Raw genomic sequence first — 18,384 nt, 5'->3', positions numbered from 1 at the left:
CTTCCTCCCCAATTTTGGAGACGACCACGCCCCCTGACGTCACCACATTCCTGGGGAGGGTCACGTGGTCTCTCAAGCCTTATTCTGCGATCGTTCCTCTCTCGGGCCCCCTCCTGTTAAGAGAGGTCCGCCCTCCTCCGGAGCTAAGCCACAGGGTGGGCTGCAGGCCGCTCAGAGAGGCTCTGGCCCAGCAATTCTCCCCGATCCCTGCACGTGGCAGCCTCTTGGCCGGGCCGCTGAAAGCTCCTGGTCCCCACCCCCTTACAGATCCCTCCCTTCCCACCCGGCTCCCTCTCTCCTACCCAGCAACAGTTCTCCACCAGCCCATAGTGTTTTGGTCTTTTATTTATGGTCAGTAGTTAGAAAAATAAAACAAAACACAAACATCACCACCCAACGAAGTCGGGGAGAGGGAGGCGGTGCGTCTGTGGCCAGGATGGGGACACTGAGGTAGCCTAGAGTCACAGAAGAGTCCAGCCCCTCTGGTCAAGGCACCAGTGAAGGAAGCGGAGGCAGACCAGAAACAGGACCGCAATGTCCTCCCCTAAAATGGGGCAGCCACCTAAGAATTAGTGTACTATGTCCGTCCCCTGCCTAAAGGAGACCATGGTCCCCTCAAAGCATCATCCAAAAGGCAGAGCCCATTGGGGGCAGGAGAGGAGGGGCGTCCATTGTTCAGAATGGGCCTGGGCCCTCTCTATCCAACCCTGTATGAACAGGCATCAGAGATCAGTACAGGTTACCGGAGTGACACCGTGAATAAGAAGGGTGGGACCCAGATCACGGCTCAGGGTCTCCAACAGTGCCAGGTATCTAGGGTAGCGGGCAGGATCAGCAGGCGGTCGAGGCAGATACAGGAAGGTGAGGGCTGTGGTGGGTCCCTCCTCTCCGTCCCTTCCTTCGGGTCCCCCAGGGCCTCCACCTGTGCCTCGCCCCTGCTGGGCTCGTACCAGGGCATTGGCACTGCTAGCTAGAGCCTCTGCCTCTTCGTCTCCCCGACCACCATTCACAAAGTCTCCTTCCTCCTCCTCAGGCTCCCCAGTCTCGGCCCCTTCACCCCACAACACCTCTTGCACCTCTGCCCGGATCCTAAGTTGACTTAACAGGGCCCGGAGCCTTCCCTCTGCTGCTCCTGGAGCCTCCCTGGGCCCCAAGCACAGGAAGATCCGGAGCCGAGCACTGTGCCAGGCAGGCACCATGCTTAAGATGGTAGCCATCTGCAACAGAAAAAGGCCACAGACGTCCACGTACCCAGGTCCACCCCGGGGCCTCAACAGGTTCAAGGGCCACACGTCCACGTGATGGAGCTGAGCGCTGCTGCCGGACCCCCGGCTTAGCCGCTCCGGGGGCAAAGCCCCACAAGCTCGGGCGAGAACCACATTCTTGTTCATCTTGAGAGCATCTGCCACTGTGGCCACGTAGTCCTGGGGACTGAGAGCCCTGGGGCTCCCTGGAGCTCGAGGCGGAGGGAACAGCGTGCTCAGGGCTGGCGACCCGCCCTCTCTGCTGCCCTCTGCAGGCTCAGAAAAGGCTGGGTCTGTTAGAAAATGGTCCTGGGGCGGGGCGTCATCATAAAAACCGAGCACCAACGTGTTGGGCTTCATGCCGCCTAGGGGCAAAGAAGAGAGGCAGGAAGGAACAGAAATCAGGCTGAGGACTGAGTTTACACCACATAAAACGCGCCCACTCACACTTAGGTCAGCCATGAGGTAAGGCATCCTCCTTGGCTGAGGCTCTTACAGCAAACATTATACACACGTTTGCACAATGATTTGGCTTTGCTAAAGACTTTCACATGCATTTATTTGACTATCTCTAGGAATAATCTCTTCCACTTTATATAGGTAAAGTTCACTTCAGGATTTTCCCCCCTTTGGAAGGAGTGGTACTGGAAAGTAAACCTTGCTAAGCAATCAATAACAGCTATATTCCAAGCCCCATCTTAGGTTTCCTTTAGGTTTTGCTTTAGAGGGAGGGGGGTCTGTTTGTTGGTTTGCTTGCTTTCTTGCTTTTATCATTCTAAGGCAGGGTATCACCATGTAGCCCAGACTGGGCTGCAACTATGTAGACCCAGCTAAGCACAAACTCACAGAAATCCATTTGCCTCTGTCTCCTGAACACTGGGATTTAAACACACTCACTCAAGGTTTTTGGTTTTCGAGACAAGGTCCCAGGCATCCTGGGCTTTCTTTGAACTCTATGTAGCAGAAGGTAACCTTGAACTTCTGGTCTTCCTACATCCTCCAAGTGCAGGGACTATAGGTTCATCACCACTACCCCATGAAGTTCGTGGAATGCTGGCTGGGAGGGACCAATGAGCTACAGCCCCAGCTCTGGGCTAAGTTTGGCTGGTGTCAACCACAGGCCTTTAAGCAGTTCATCTTTTCCATGTTAGGAGAGGCCATTTCAACCAGGCATGATGGCTCTGGCCCATCATCCCAGCAACCAAGAGAGAGAGGCAGGAGGATTGCTATAAGTCTGATGCCAGCCTAGGCTACACAGTGAGTTCCAGGCAGCTTAGGCTACAGAGCAAGACCCTGTCTCAACCAGAAAGCAAACAAGCAAAACCCCAGAGATTCAAGTTGAACTCTACCGGGGAAATTAGACTGCTTCTATAGCCCAGGCTGGCTTTGAACTTACAGCCTGCATCACTAGGTCTAAGGGAAATGATATCAGAGAGCCTGACCATTCAAGTTCATGATGTCCTTTGGCAGGGGAGACATCCCAGGCCCTGAAAGGGGAGATTTTTGCGGCTAGCTTCTTTCTACATTAAGGCTCAAGGGACAGCGGTCTGGTACCCAGAGGAAGCAGAAGGCGTCTGGTTGTTTATCAGAGGCCACATCCTGAAGAAAGTACTCCTTTACCTCATTTGAACCCTGTGGTAACGCTATGAGATAAGTGTTGTTCATTCTGCCCCTGGTAGAGATAAGGAGCCAACCTCAGACCCCACGCAATGAAGTCACTGGCCTAAAGCCTCGGGCCTGAAAGGGTCTGGACACAGAAGAGGCCTTTCTCTAACCTCCTAGCTGGGCCTGGAGGAAGCTCAAAGACCCGAGTCTGTCTAGGAAGTCCCAATGGTGCAGCAATTTGGGCCTCTCAAATTCCTGACCAGAATCGATGGAGTTTTACTTTATTTTTGAGAGCGGCTTTTCTTTATGTTGCCCAGGCTGGCCCAGAACACACCATACCGCTGCCTCAGAAACTTTATTTGTAGGATGTGGTAGCTCATGCCCGTAATCCCAGCACTCAAGCAGCTAAAACAGGGGCATCCTGAGTTCAAAGTCAGCCTACACAATTTAGTGACACCCATCTTAAAAAAAAAAAAAAAAAAAAAAAAAAAAACTTTTAATTGTTTTTTTTTCCTTCTTTTTTTGAAACAATTTCTCACTGTGTATCCTTGGCTGACCTGGACCTCACAGAGATCTGCCTGCCTGTATCCCCCAAGTGTTGGGATTAAAAGTGTGTGCCCTGATACCTGGCCTCTACCTTTATCACCACCATCACCATTCATTAAGCATGCATGCCAGTGTATTCATGTGCAGGTCAGGGGACAATTTTATGGGGTCAGTTCTCTCCTATCTTTAAGTAGGTACCAAAAATTGAACTCAGGTTTGTCAACCCATCAACCAAGCCATCGTATCAGCCCTCTGCCTTATCTTTTGAATCAGGGTCTTACAGGATCTGAGGCTCATTGCCTGGCTGGCCCCAAAAGCCTTCCTGTCTCCATCTTCCCTATGCTGGCATTGGATGTGCCCAGAGGCACCCTGCTTAGACATGGTGCTGGGGACCCCGATACAAGTCCTTCCCTTCACCTGGCACCCCCGAACACCCCTTTTCCTTTCTGCTGCAGTCGGCTCCCTCACGGCCCGTCTCACTAGGATAGTGGCCCCTTTGCAGGAGAACAGCTAAGGCCCTCGGGTGCCTTAGGGGTCAATGATACTCAGTCACACCTCAAACCTCTTAGTAGGAGGGAACTTCAGCAGACCCTGTAAGCTCAACTAATCGCTCCCCAGTCTACGCTCCACCAGAGCCCTCCCTGCTTTGCACTGCCAGAGCCGTGCCAAGTGCCAAGTTCAATGCTGTTGACGTTTGGCCTGCCTGACTGCAGGTGGAGAAGGAGGTGTCTGCTCAGGTGACAGACACCAGTCTTGGGAAGGAGGAGGTGGCTGAGCATGGGATCAGAGGTGCCCGGGGTACGAGGCTGCAGGCCCAGCCATTTGAGTCACAGAGCTGGGCTGCCGGGCTCCTGTAGACCTGTGATCCTACTGTGTGGAAGGCTGAAGCACAAGATCTAAAATTCAAGATCTCCGGAGACAGCGGCACACGTCTTTATTCTCAACCTGTGCATCTACAGAGTTGTAGGACAGCCAAGGATACACAGAGAAACCCTGTCACACACACACACACACACACACACAGACACAAACTTTCAAATTCAAGGTCTTCCTGGGCAACTTTGTGATACTCTTATCAAAAAAAAAATTAAAATTAAGCTTAGCTGCAAACTATTATTAGAATTAAAGGAAGAATCACAGATCCGGCAATATTCCATTGATCTGAAAGCATCACCCTCACACACCCTCAGCATTCTGTGACGCAGGGACCCCATATTCCTCCTACCCTGATTGTTTGTTGGTAGTAGGGTCTGGCTGTAAAGCCCAGCCTGACCTAGGATTCTTGCCTCAGACGCCCAAGTGCTAGGGACGCAGGCATAAGCCATTACCCTGGCTTCTCTATACAGAGCCTTTCCAGGCCTTCCTCAGTGGACTTTTGTTGACCACATCAATATTCAGTGGTCTTGCTTGCTCTGAATTCGGGTGGTTAGCATCCATCTGGCTTATCTGTGGCAACACCGGCCTAGGGTTGCTGGATCTCAGACACTAAGCAGGGTTAGGCCTAGTTAGCCTTTGGATGGGAGAAATTCTGTTGAGAGCATTTTTAGCTAGCATGCAAAACATCCCATTCCCAGCACCTCATACAGTAGACATGGTATTGCATGCCTACAATCCCAGGCAAGAGGGCATGTAGTTCAAGGTCATCCTTGGCAACAGGGTGAGTTCTAAGTCAGCCTGAGCTCTGCTGGACCCTAGCTTTAAAAAAAAAAAAAAAAAAAAAACAGGGACGGCAAGATGGATCAGTGGGTTAGGGATGTTTGGGGTTCACCCTGATGGTCTGAGTTTAATCTCACATAATCACATGATGAATGGAGAGAACTCCTGAAAGCTGTCTTCTGACCTCTGGTCATGTACTGAGGCATGTTTGTACACATAAGCACAAACATATATACACCACACACACACACACACACACAAGCACATGCACAATTAAATGTAAATTTTTTTGTTTGCTTTGTTTTGTTTTTGAGATAGGGTTTCTCTTTGTAGCCCTGGCTGGCCTGGAACTCACTCTGTGGACCAGGCTGGCCCGGAAACTAGAGATCCAAGTGTCTCTGCCTTCCAAATGCTAGGATTAAAGGCATGTGCCACCGCTGCCCAGTTAAATGTAATTATTTTAATCTAATCATCGATGTCATGCCCTGTCTATGCCATATTTCCTGTCAGACAATGTGGCCACTGTGGAAGGTCTACAGCTTTTATCTCTGACTACCGTCTTATCTACACTGTACAGTGAGCTCCTTCTGCAATTTACAATCTAGTGGATTCCCAAGGGGAAGGCTGCAGAGATGGACAGGGGACACTCAGGAAGAGAGGAGCAGCTCACCAAGACCAGAGATCCGGAGTAGATGCTGAGCCCCCTGACGCACAGAGGGAGACAGGGTGAGATCCACAAAGGCCTTGACTTGGGCAAGATCCACCAGGCTCAGCCATGCGCCGTACTGCGGCTGTACAGGGTCTGACGGCAAGGAGTCTGCAGAGAAAGTAAAGAGAGAAGGTGACGCCAGTCATAGTGACACACACCTCATCCTTGAGTGCTCAGGGGACTGAGGCAGGAAGGTGATAAATTCAAGGCCAGCCTGGACTTCAAAGGGAGAACCAACCTATCTCACAAAAACAAGGTCGGTAGTGACGTGTTTGCCCACCATGTGCAAGGTACTGGGTTCAATCCTCAGCAACCCAAAAACAGGAGAATGAGACACAGAGAGGCAGAGACAGAGATACAAAGGCAGGGGCAACAACTATTGGCCAAGCTCATTTACAATTTACTAAAGTTGGGGCTGCATTTCTTCAGTAGAGCACCTGCCTAAATCCCTCAGTGAGAGGCGGGGGGCGTGGCTCAGTGGTAGAGCCCCTGCCTAGAATCCTCCAGTGAGGGGCTGGGGGCGTGGCTCAGTGGTAGAGCCCCTGCCTAGAATCCTCCAATAAGGGGCTGGGGCGTGGCTCAGTGGTAGAGCCCCTGCTTAGAATCCTCCAATGAGGGGCTGGGGGCGTGGCTTAGTGGTAGAGCCCCTGCCTAGAATCTTCCAGTGAGGGGTCAGGGATGTAGCATAGCAACATACTGGGTTATTTCAATCATTTATTACTTCCTAAAGTTCAAAGCCTGCATGGGTCTTGACAGAAACATGAGGCATCTGAGACAGAAGAGAGGAAGGTCAAGAGGGAGCAAGATAGTCACTCACCAAGGTCTCCCAGAGTGACATGGCCCAGCACATAGAGTCCCCCTTTCTTTAGCTGGTTGGCCAGGCGCAGCAGAGGCAGGGCACCCCGGGGGTTTCCCACCAGGAGCAGCAGCTGAGGCCGCCAGAACTTCACGTGCTCCTTGCGGACATCCAGGCGGAGCAAGTACTTCCGCACCTGAGAAGCAGCGGGAGGTGGGCGGGAGGTGGAGAACCAGCAAGCCTTCTTCCCAGAACAGAAACACCAACCCTCTGGGGTGGGAGCAGGGGGCGTTCCGAGACTACCGCCCACCCTTCCTCAAGGGTCCCCAACCTGGTGGAAAAGCAAGGCTTGGCTGACATAGCCCCAACTGCTGGGTCCTCCTCGAGCGGTGAGAAGAGCAGAAAGCAGGCCCATGAGAAGAAGGGACCCGCCGGCGGCCCCGGGACTAATGAGAAACATCATCAGCAGGCAGGAGGCCACCCCAAGCAGGCAGGTGTGCCAGGAGAACAGGCTGAAGGTAGGGCTGGGATGGGCAGACAGAAAGGGAAAAGCACTCAGGGCTGCCCCACCTCCCCCACCACCCCCCACTTGCCTGTCACTCTCTCTAGTCCGCAGCCCGCCCCCCTTGAGGCTCCCTCCTTCCCACTCCTCCTTGTTCTCCAAGGCATCTTTATTTCTCACCGGAAGTTAGGGGCCGAAGCCCACTCCAGACTCAGGCAAGACAGGTCCACAGCAGCATAGGCGACCAAGTAGAAGACGGTGACCACAGCAGCCAAGGTGTTGAGCTTCCCAGCCAGCAGCACCAGCTGGGAAAGAACCAAGACATAAGCGTTCATCGGAAATGCCCATTCCAAGGGCTGGCCAGATGGCTCGGTGGAGAAAGACAGCTCCTGCCCAGCCTGTGATGACCCGAATTCAGTCCCTGAGATTCACATACTGGAGGGAGGGAATCGATTCCAGGTTGATTAGGGTTACAGAGTAAGACCCTGTTTCAAACAAAACAAAACCAAAACACACACACACACACACACACACACACACACACAGCCTTGCCATTGCTAAGCTGGGGACATCATTCGGCTGACAGAATGCTTGCCTAGCACTTATGAGGCTCTGGGATCCACCCCCAGCACCACACAAAACAGGCAAGGCATACCTGTATCCCAGGACTAAGAGGGAAGAGGCAGGAAGATCAGAAGTTCGAGGCCAGCCTGAGATATGCTGGACCAAGCTTATCCCCCAAATCCAAAAATAAAAAATAAAAACAAACCCAGAATGCCAATGTACCTCTTGGCGATATCTACGTATCCAAAGAGGTGCCAGGGAACTCTCTATAAAGTCAGTTTACCCACCCAAAGTTCCACAAAATGCCAGTGTCCCCCAAGAAAGGTCAACGCACACTAGGAAGTGCCAGTGTACGCCCAGAACACAGGAAGGAAGGCAAGAGTTGTAGTCCAGCCTGGGCTACACGGTGAGTTTAAGGCTAGACTGGGCTACTCAGAAAGACCCTGTCTCAAAAGGAAAACAAACAGATGAGGGTGGGGATAAAACTCGGCGGTAGGGGACTCGGTATGTGTCGGATTCTAGATTTGATCCCCAGGACTGCAAAATAAAATTAATAAATTAGCCGAGGCTTGTCACAGCGGTGCACACCTTTAATCCCAGCACCCGGGAAGCAGAGGCAGGTGGATCTTTATGAGTTCTGGGCTACTCTGGTGTACAAGCAAGTTCCATGGCAGCCAGGGCTACAAAAGGAGACGGTTTCAACGTAAAGTAAATGCCAGTGTACCAAAAGAGTGCCAGTCTCTGTGTGTGTGTGTCTCTCTGTGTGTGTCTGTGTTTGTGTGTGTGTGTCTGTGTGTATATGTGTGTCTGTATGTATGAGTGTCTGTGTGTCTATATCTGTGTGTCTGTGAGTGTGTATGTGTGTCTCTGTGTGTGTCTGTGTGTGTCTGTATATATGTGTGTATATGTCTGTGTATATGTGTATATGTGTGTATGCGTATATGTGTGTATATGTGTGTCTGTGTGTATATGTGTGTCTGTGTGTATATGTGTCTGTATGTATATGCGTGTCTGTGTGTAGGTCTATATCTGTGTGTCTGTGAGTGTGTATGTGTGTCTATGTGTGTCTGTGTGTATGTATATATGTATGTGTCTGTGTGTATGTGTATGTGTGTGTATGTGTCTGTGTGTGTATATGTATGTATGTATGTGTGTGTGTATGTGTGTATGTGTCTGTGTGTGTATATGTATGTATGTATGTGTGTGTGTATGTGTGTATGTGTATGTATGTGTGTGCCTGTATGTGTGTGTGTGTTTTTTTTTCCTCTCTTACAACTTTATTTTAAAAAAGAGATACATATACAGATTTTTAAAGGCATTTTGGCATAATACACTATTTTTTGTCAGTACTTAATTCTTTTAGAGGTTTGATAGCATGCATCGAAATCCCTCTAGTTACCATAACCATGAAGTACATGTAGGACAGAACGTAACATGGAAACAGTCATTTTAGGTGTTTGTTTTTATGAGACAAGGTCTTGCTCTGATTGGCTAGCCTGGCTCACACTTGTTACAATCCACGTACCTCTTGCCTCCTAAGTGTTAGGATTACATGCCTGCTACCTACTTCATGTTATTTAATTTCAGGCAGGGTCCTATTGCACAATTCAGGCTGGCCTCAATGTTTCGGTTCCCTTACCTCCCTCCACACCCGATGACTGGGAGGCACCACCACGCCGGCCTCCATCCTCATTTTCATTCGTACCTCTGACCAGACCTAAGATGGTTTCTAGCTAGAGAGTGGGAGGCAGGCCAGCTCCACAGAACACTCACCTGCACCAGACCCCAGGAATACAGGACAGCACCCCAGGGGTTACCCCCTCCAGATACCACCTTGGCCGGTGCCAAGATGACACCTGTAAAAGCAGAATCACAGAGGACTCATCAGCCCGGGCCTAGAGGGGGCGGAGACAGACCCAGGAGCATGCCCAGAGCAGCTCACCGAAGAGGTCATCCTGGGCCAGGGCATGCAGGATCCGAGAGGCACCAATGAGGGAGCTCATGGAGGCTGAGAGGGCCGTGGCGTAGATGCCGATCAACACGAGTGGGGGCCACAAGCTGATGTCACGGAAGAAGCCATAGTCTTCCTGAAGCAGGGCTCTAGCCAGGAGGGAAGGGAGGAGGAAGGGCTGGTCAATGAGCTGCTCTTAGGGTCCTGGTAAGTAAAGGTCCCTGTGGCATTGTGTTCCTAGAGCTAGGTCCTAGAAGGGGTCTTGTAACCCTAACATTCAGGAGCTGGAGACGGGAGGATCTCGGGTTCTGCACCAGCCTCAGCTACATACAGTTCTCCACCTTCCTAATGCCGAGACCCTTTAATAAGTTCCTCCGGGTGTGGTGGATCCCCTCAACCAGAAAACTGTTTTTGCTGCTACTTCACAACTATAACTTTGTGGCTGTTATGAATCATAATGTAAATATCTGTGTTTTCCACTGGTCTTAGGTGACCCCTGTGAGTGCTTTACACCCCCACACACAAGGGGTCCCAACCCACAGGTTGAGGCCCACCAGTATAGTTTGCGGCCAACCTGGGTTATATGAGACTCTCTCTTAAGAACAAAAGAAGTTAGGTCCTCAAACCTGGTCTGATGGCTCACACCTGTAATCCCTGCACTCAGAAGCCTGAGGCTGGGGCATTGCTATGAGTGTAAGATCATGGGGTAAGACCTTGTCAGGTAAAAAAAAAGAACTGGGTTAGGCCACTGACAGCATACACATGCAGAAGGGACCAGAGAGTTTCTGATCCAAGGCCAGTTCATGCTTCAAGAACACAATAAAGGGCTGGAGAGATAGCCAAGTGGTTAGGGGAACATTCTGGGAGCCATGAGTCTGGATTGCAGCAGCCACACAACACGTGGAACGAGGTTGTAACCCCAGAGAAGACAGAAGATCCCAGGGGTTACCAGCCCAGCCAACAAAACAAACAGTAACCACAACAGCAACAACAAAAACCCCGGCTCTCTAGGTCCAGTGAAAGACCCTGCCTCAAAATAAAAAGAAGCAGGGCTATGGTGGCGCACACCTTTAATTTCAGCACTTGAGAGGCAGAGGCAGGTGGATCTCCATGAGTTTGAGGCCAGCCTGGGCTACAGAGTTCCTAGCTAGCCAGGGGTACACAGAGAAACCTTGCCTCAAAAATAAATAAATGAATAAGTGAATAAATATTTTTTAAAATGGGGGGTAACTGATACCTTCCTTCAGCCTTGAGGAGGAATATGTACACACACACACACACACACACACACACACACACACAGACACTTTTTTTTTTTTTTTTTTTTTTTTTGGTTCTTTTGAGACAGAGTTTCTCTGTATAGCCCTAGCTGTCCAGGAACTCACTCTGTAGACCAGGCTGGCCTCGAACTCTGAGATCCACCTGCCTCTGCCTCAGGAGTGAAGGTGTGTGCCACCAGCCCTCTACCATGGGTAACACCAATGGGAGAAGCTATGTCCACCTGTCCCTCTACCCCCATACCCTGGGTACCATCTTGTTCCAACACTCCACCTCAGTGAGAGTCTGTCACTTCCCGTCACCAGGTACCTGTCACAGGTGAAGCTGGAGAGGAAGAAGAGCAGGATGTAGATGAAGAAGGTATAGGCGACTGCAATGATTGTGCCCAAAGGAATTGCCCGGCTGGGGTCCTTCAGCTCGCCTGTTGGGACAGGAACAGAAGGAGAAAGGCCAGCCCTCCTTCCACACCCATCTCTCATACGGCAGCCTCACACTCCACCCCCAAGAGCAGACTCTCACCTGACATGTTGGCCCCAGCCATGATACCGGTGCAGCCATTGAAGAGGACAGCAAAGACACTGGCAAAAGTCATCATGGCCCCTGTGGTATAGTCCTCTGCGTAGCCAGCTGGGGGACAGGACACAGGGGATCAGTATTCCTCTAAGGGATCCAGACATCTCAGCCTGGCCACCTCCATAGCCCTGACTTGGACGCAAGCGCAGCCCATGTGGGGGCCGTGTGAAAGCTCCCTACTTTCCTTTCTCACAGACCTCTTCTACCTCTTCTCCTATCCGAATTCACCCGCCCAGCTGAGAATACCTGCAGGTCTTGCTTGAGCCTTCCCCAGCCTGAGATCAATGGTTAGGTCTCCCTTCTCCACCCCTAGTCTGTCCCTTCCTTTGTCTCATGACAGAACCTCACTGGATCCCAGGCTGGCTTCAAACCACTGGAAGCCAAGGATGACAGTGAACTTGAGATGCTCTTGCCTCTGCTGGGATTACAGGCATGCACCATGATGTGTGGCTTCTGCGGTGCTGGGAGTAGAACCCAGAGCTTTGTGCACACTGGGCAAGTGCTCTGCCAACAGAACTACATCCAAAGCTCCTCCAAAGGGATTCCTGTTTTGAACTTATTTGCACATTTTATTATGGCGGTGGGGACAGGTTATGTGTGCGGGTGCCCCAGGAGGCTTGTAAAATGATGTCTTATCCCCTGAGGGAGCTGGAGCTATGAGCTGCTGGGTACTCCTAATTGCTGAAGCATTCCCCCACCCCCTCCTCCAGGGATTCTGAGGCCCGCCTCTCATACAAGGGCCCCGGCACTACGGCACTGAACTCACCCCCTAAGTTGTCCTTCAGGGTGCTTCCATTGAACCCAGTGAAGTGGCCATGCCGGTGTGGCACGGAGGAGCCATTAGTGCCCGGTCGAGGAGCTAATGGAATGTTCCTGGGTCCCACTGCGACAAAGCTGACCAGCACGGAGGCCAGGGAGCCAGAAACCAGCAAGAATGTAAGAAAGGAAGCTCGTGCATACAGTCCGGCTCCCAGAGTGCACACACCGCCCACGAGGCCCAGCAGAAGGGAGCCATACAGCAGATTCCAGCCATAGCCCTGGGGTAGAACCTGGATCCCACTGGAGCCCGTGACATCTGGAGAGAGGCGCGATTTGAGTTAAAAGGTGTGTGAACCCCAAGGAGATACCCAGCCCCAGCTAGGACCCCCCTCCACCACCTGCTACTAGAGACCTCATTTATCCTATATCGATTTTCAGGATAATGTCAGCATCTTTGCCCTTCCTGGTGGGGACCAATCTTGTTCATCAGGCTGGTCTCTCTGACTAGAACCAGGCTTGTCCAATCTTTTGACTTAGCAATATGGCATTGCCATTAACAAATTCTGCTTCCCAAAGAGAATTTCCAAAAGTACAAAAAAAACTCACAAAAAGACAGTAAGATGGCTCTGGAGCCAACACACTTGCTGCCAAGTCTGACAAACTGAGTTCAGTGCCTGGGACCCTCACAGGAGAGAAAAGAAATTCTCACAAGTGATCCTCACAGGAAGGCCATGGTGTGTGTGCATGTGCACACACATACATGCACACACATGCATAATACACATGCACACATATACACACACTACACTCACACATGCACACATATACATACAAATACACACACTACACATTCATGTACACATAAGCACACACATGCATACACACATGCATACATATACATACATACACATACATACACACATGCATACACACATACACACACTACACACACACATGCATACACATACACATATATACACACACACACACACACACACACACACACACACACACACGTACAGGTACACATCCGTGCCTGTAGCTCAGTTGGTAGAGGGCTTGCTTAGCATACATAAAGACCTGGGTCTCATTCCCAGCATCCACATAAAACCAGTTAGGGTGCCACATGCCTGTAATCTAACTATTGGAAGCTGGAGGACAGGACAGTCAGAAGTCCAACGTTATCCTCAGGACGGTTTGGGATACGCGAGCCTTTTTCTTTTGAGACAGGGTCTCACTGTGTAGTTCCAGCTGTCCTGGAACTCACTGTGTAGACCTGGCTGGCCTCACGCTCACCAAGGTTCTCATCCTCGCTGCAAGTCCCCTCCTCTACTGTAGGCAGACCTACTTCCATGGTGTGTACTGAAGACCAGCTAAGACACCCAGCCTCACAGACTGAACTACTGGATGCTTGGACCTTCCACTCACAGGCAGCCATTGCTGGATTAGCTGAACCACAGCCTGTAAGTCATTCTAATAAACCCCACATATATGTATCTGTGGACATATACACACTGCCTCCTAAGTGCTGGGACTAAAGGCGTGCACCACCATGCCTGGCTTGGGAGTTATTCTTACTGTTCTTTAATAAGTCACTGTGCTCGAAACCAGACACAGGACAAGCAAGACGGCTCGGTGGGTAGACAACACTGCTGAGCAACCTCAGTTTCCTCTCCCCTAAAAAGGCATAAAGGTGGAAGAAGAGAACTAGAGAACTGACTCCACAAAGTTATCCCATAACCTCCACACTCAAGCCGGAGTAGGTGTGTGTCCCCTAACACACATAGGCATACTCAAGCAGGCTCACCTACACATGCACTTGTACACACCATACATGCCCCCACAAGAAAAAACAGAAAAAGAGAAAAATATGCATATCTAGACAAGAAGAATCCAATGCTTGAAGCAAGCTTGAATTTTTGTGTTGGGAGCACTCATGGCTATCCTTGGGTACAGGGCTGCAGGCTGAGCATGCCCGGGGATGGTAAGCTCTGTGGAGACAGAGCCAAGCTCTCGGTTGCCCACACATCTGCACAGGAAGAGTCAGCATGTGCATCTTGGGAGACATGACTTCCCAATCCCAGACCCCGAGAAGCCCAGCACCACCCAGGCCAGGTTGGGGAGAGTACAAACCAGCCCCGAAGACATCCAGGATAGACTCCACCAGTCCCAGCAGGGACACAGCACAGCCACAGACGTTAGCCAGGTAGAACATGAGGCCGATGCTGCCACCAACCTCCGGCCCCAGGGTCCTGCTGATCATGACTAAAAGTGGAAGCAGGGGTTGAGCGTTAAGGGAAAAGAAACCGAAATGGAGGAAGGGGCCCTGAGTCGACTTCCCGGTAGCTTCACTTCAAGTTTCCTGCAAGCGTCAGCTCAGTGGCTGGAAATGGCGTGCCTATGCCCTGCATGAAAGGTAAGAACACGACCTGCCCCGGCTCCCCGAGCCCACCAGGCAAGCTCTCTACCCTGAGCTCCTCCCTTGCTCTCCTTACTCTTTATTTTCTTCATTTGTTTCCTTGGTTTTTATTTCATGTGCATCGGTGTTTTGCCTGCACATGTGTCTGTGCGTCTGTGTGAGGAGCATCTAGAACTGCAGTTACAGACAGCTGTGAGCTGCCATGTGTGCTGGGAATCGAACCCCGGGCCCTCTGGAAGAGCAGGGCAACCACCGCTCTTAACCCCTGAGCCATCTCTCCAGCTGCCTTTCAATGTTTTTTTTGATACAAAGTCTCAAATAGCCCTGGTGGCTTCCGGCTCACTATGGGTTGGATGACCCGGATCTCCAAATCCTCCTGCCTCCACTCCGTGCTGGAATTAGAATTAGAGGTGTATCTCATGGTACCCCACTCTTTTTTTTTTTTTTTTTTTTTTTTTTTTTTTTTTATTTTGAGACAAAGTCTCCATTAGTTACCCAGGCTGGCCTCAAATTCATTCTGTAGCCCAGGGTACTCTTGGGCTTTTATTCCCCCTGCTTCCATCTCCCAGGTAGCTAGGGTGAGAGGCCTGCATGTCCACACCTGACACCTACTTTCCTCATCTGTAGAATGACCATCATTGGGCATTTCTGTGGTTGTTGTTGCTGCTGTTAGAGGGGGGAAGGACAAGGGATCGAACCCCAAACCTCATGCATGCTAGGCAAGCTCTCTCCCACTGAGCTACATATATTCTCTGCTACACTTAAAAATGCTAAGGGCTAACACTGTTAGGAGACCAGACATGAAGACAGAGTGCCGGTCACCTTGACCTGCTATGAACTATTCCTCAACATTTGGCCTATTTCCAGACAGAAGATGTTGGCCCCTTCCCCTCCTGAACCTTGGAGAACAGAACAAGCCAGACCCAGTCCATCTAGGTTTGAGGATACAGTAGGCTCCGCCCCCTTTCACAGCTCCATTGGTGGCAATGGCACACACTGAGAGGACTGTTAGTGCCAGAATGATGTAGGCAACCAGAAGCATGGCCAAGGCCTGCAACAACCCAGCATGGCCCACCACGAACCCTGAACAGGGGAGAAGAGCCGGTCACAAGGGATGGTTACATTCATTCCTCTCTCCCCCTCTCCCATCCCACTGGGCAGCAGAGTCCCACAACAGAGCCACACACAAGGCCACAGGGGGTCTTTCCCTTCTACCCTCCATATGACCACATGTACTAGGGTCCACCCCAGCCTCAGCCCCTTCTCAGTAATTTCTCCCTCTACTCACCAATCCTTAGAAACACGACTATACTAAACATGGACAGGACCGTGGGCACCACCACACCCAGGAAGGTGGAGAGCTTGCGGGCTGATGCCACTCCAGATCCTCCGGCTCCATTGGGAGGGAAGGCAGCCCCCTCTTCCCCCAGAAGCCGGTAGGCCAAAAGAGGGGAGCTCTCACTGGCCATAGCTGAGAGCCGGCAGGGGAAGCCACAAAAGGGCTAGGTGACCTGTAAAAAGAGGTTTTAGTGGCTCTATAGCAATTCCAAAGAACCTCTCCCCTTTAAAAAAGAAACCCAATTAAACACTCAGAGCTTCCTCAAAAGGAGAGTTGCAAAGCACACACACACACACACTCATTCACACACGGTGCAGAAACTCAGAACTATCCCAGCAACTTCCCTACACTCTCAGACTCTGGTGTTTAAGTAATCAGGGCCCCTTTCGGCTCTTAGGGACCGTGCCATCCTCTATGACCCTAAAACTAGGGATAGCAGCAGCTCTACGAAAGGGACACACAGATTCCCCTGTCAAAAAGGTCTCTTAACTGGCAACAAGAGGGGAAGAAGATCTTTCCAAGGGGAAGTTAGCTACTACCAGTAAACACCTCCTCCCAAGTCCTAATATGCTCAATACAGCATCTCACCCCTGGGCAATAAGAAACTTTCAACCCTCTTAAAGCTCCGCTCTTCATCAGCCCTGTCCCTCAACCCATCTCAGTCCTGACCAGATTTTTCTAATCTCTACAATGAGCCCTCCGAACTCTATCAATCCAAACAGAGCCATCGATTGTCCAAACACAAATGCAGGCCGCCTGGCATCACGCCACGCAGGGTCCCCAGGGTCCTCCTCCCCCACCCACCGGCTCTTGTCCACTTGCTCCAGTAACTGGATGCCTGGGGGGGGCAGGCATCTGGCGGCGACCGGCCAAGTGCACCCCGCAGCTGGGTGCGGCAGGGTGCTCACTCACCACCCTAGGAACGAAGCTGCTGCGGTGTGATTCCAGCGCTCCTGGGGGGCTCCGCTATGTACCGAGGGGGCGAGGGAGCCGGAAAAAGCAAGCGGGCTACCGGGATGTCAGGCCCGGAGCCTGCCCTCCCCAGCAAGGCGTCCCATTGGTTCCGATTCAAGCCCCGCCCCAAAGGTGTGGTCTACGCGCAAGCCCCGCCCACACGCTCATAAGCCGCCTGTGCAAGCCAAACTGTTCCACGTGCGTCCCGGGTGTCTTCCGTAAGGTAGTGGGTTACGATCCTAAGAGCCCCCCACACCCCGCCGTCACCAAGATGCTAGCAGATGCCCACGGTGCGGGTCTGACTGCACTCCGAGCTTCGAGGCGTCCCCAGGAGTATCTGAAAGGAGAGCGTGACGACTGCGGAAAAGTGGAGTGGGCGGAACCGCGGCACCTGACTCAGGTGTGAACTCTGGAACTGCAGGCGACGTCGGTCGGCGCCTTTCCGGAGTCGTACTATTCCGGTTTCTCCGGAGACCCAGGATGTCCTCGGGCTTCCAGCCTTGTCCCTTTCACGTCCTGAGGAGACCCTCTCCTCGTCCAGTTTCAGCCCGCAGGCCGCGCTCTTCTCTTCGGCCACCGGAGGGAGCCGTGAACCTCCATCCAGACGCAGGTCCGGGTGAAAAAGCAGGTAACCCTGCTTTGTGTCAGTCTAAGATCGTGTGACTGTGACCCTCCGAACTCCAGTTGGTGTTCTCGTCCTCAACCCTTACAGGTCTTACCAAAGGCGCTTCCTCATCTATAAAACGGGACTTAACTAAGACGCCCCTTCTAAAAGAGCAGTTGAGAGATGAACTAATCGTCTACACTCCCTTTTCTTTAAGGGAGGTGGGAGCTCTTTATGTTGGCCCAGCTAACCCCAGTTCCACACGTAGCTGAAGGAGTCGTCATGCTTCTGATCTTCCCGCCTCCACCTCCCATGTGTTGGGATTACAGATAAATAACTGCACAGCCTGATGCTAATCTTTATTATCCTAAAAGAACACTGCCCCCACCCCTGGCCGGAGATTAAACACAGCGTCAGGCGACTAAATGATGCTCTAGTACATACACAGCTTAACATATTGACTCTTTAGTCTAATACATACATATTCAGTGATTTTTCCCCCCTCATACCGAATTGTATTAAATATATATATATATATATAACTTCTGTGGTTGCTTGCTGCTACTATTGTGGTTTATTAGATTAGGAAACGGAAGATGGGAAGTTTAAATACTTCTTTATTAGACTTTTTAAAAAGATGTTGTTGACTGTTTTGTCTGTATCTGTGCCCCACATGTGTGCCTCGTGCCCATGGAGGTCAGAAGAGGGTGCTTGATCCCATGGGACCTCAGGTTCCGGTGATTGTGAACCACCACATAGGTGATGGGAACCGAATCCGGGTACTCTGCAAGAGCAGCAAGTACCTTCACTCACTGAGCCATCTCACTTACACGGTCTGAACTTTTACGACGTGGTCACCTTGTCTCCATAAATGACCACAGTTAG

General features: G+C 51.3%; 1 protein-coding gene across 1 annotated transcript; it reads right to left on the bottom strand.

The window, feature by feature from the left end:
• Positions 1 to 366: 366 nt before the first annotated feature.
• Positions 367 to 16,966, bottom strand: SLC12A9 (solute carrier family 12 member 9). Its single transcript, XM_080941369.1, has 14 exons — positions 16,854 to 16,966; positions 15,891 to 16,113; positions 15,551 to 15,685; positions 14,317 to 14,448; positions 12,191 to 12,499; positions 11,371 to 11,478; positions 11,161 to 11,272; positions 9,565 to 9,722; positions 9,396 to 9,478; positions 7,239 to 7,363; positions 6,888 to 7,080; positions 6,578 to 6,752; positions 5,722 to 5,868; positions 367 to 1,609 (listed from the first exon to the last, which is right to left on the bottom strand). The coding sequence occupies exons 2-14, from the start codon at positions 16,069 to 16,071 to the stop codon at positions 723 to 725; spliced, it is 2,745 nt and encodes a 914-aa protein (XP_080797495.1). The 5' UTR covers positions 16,072 to 16,113; positions 16,854 to 16,966; the 3' UTR covers positions 367 to 722.
• Positions 16,967 to 18,384: the final 1,418 nt, after the last annotated feature.

The sequence above is a fragment of the Micromys minutus genome, assembly GCF_963924665.1.
Source record: "Micromys minutus genome assembly, chromosome: 29".
Taxonomy (NCBI): Eukaryota; Metazoa; Chordata; class Mammalia; order Rodentia; family Muridae; genus Micromys; species Micromys minutus.
The sequence above is the reverse complement of the archived record's forward strand: the minus strand, read 5'-3'. Positions and strand labels throughout refer to the sequence as shown.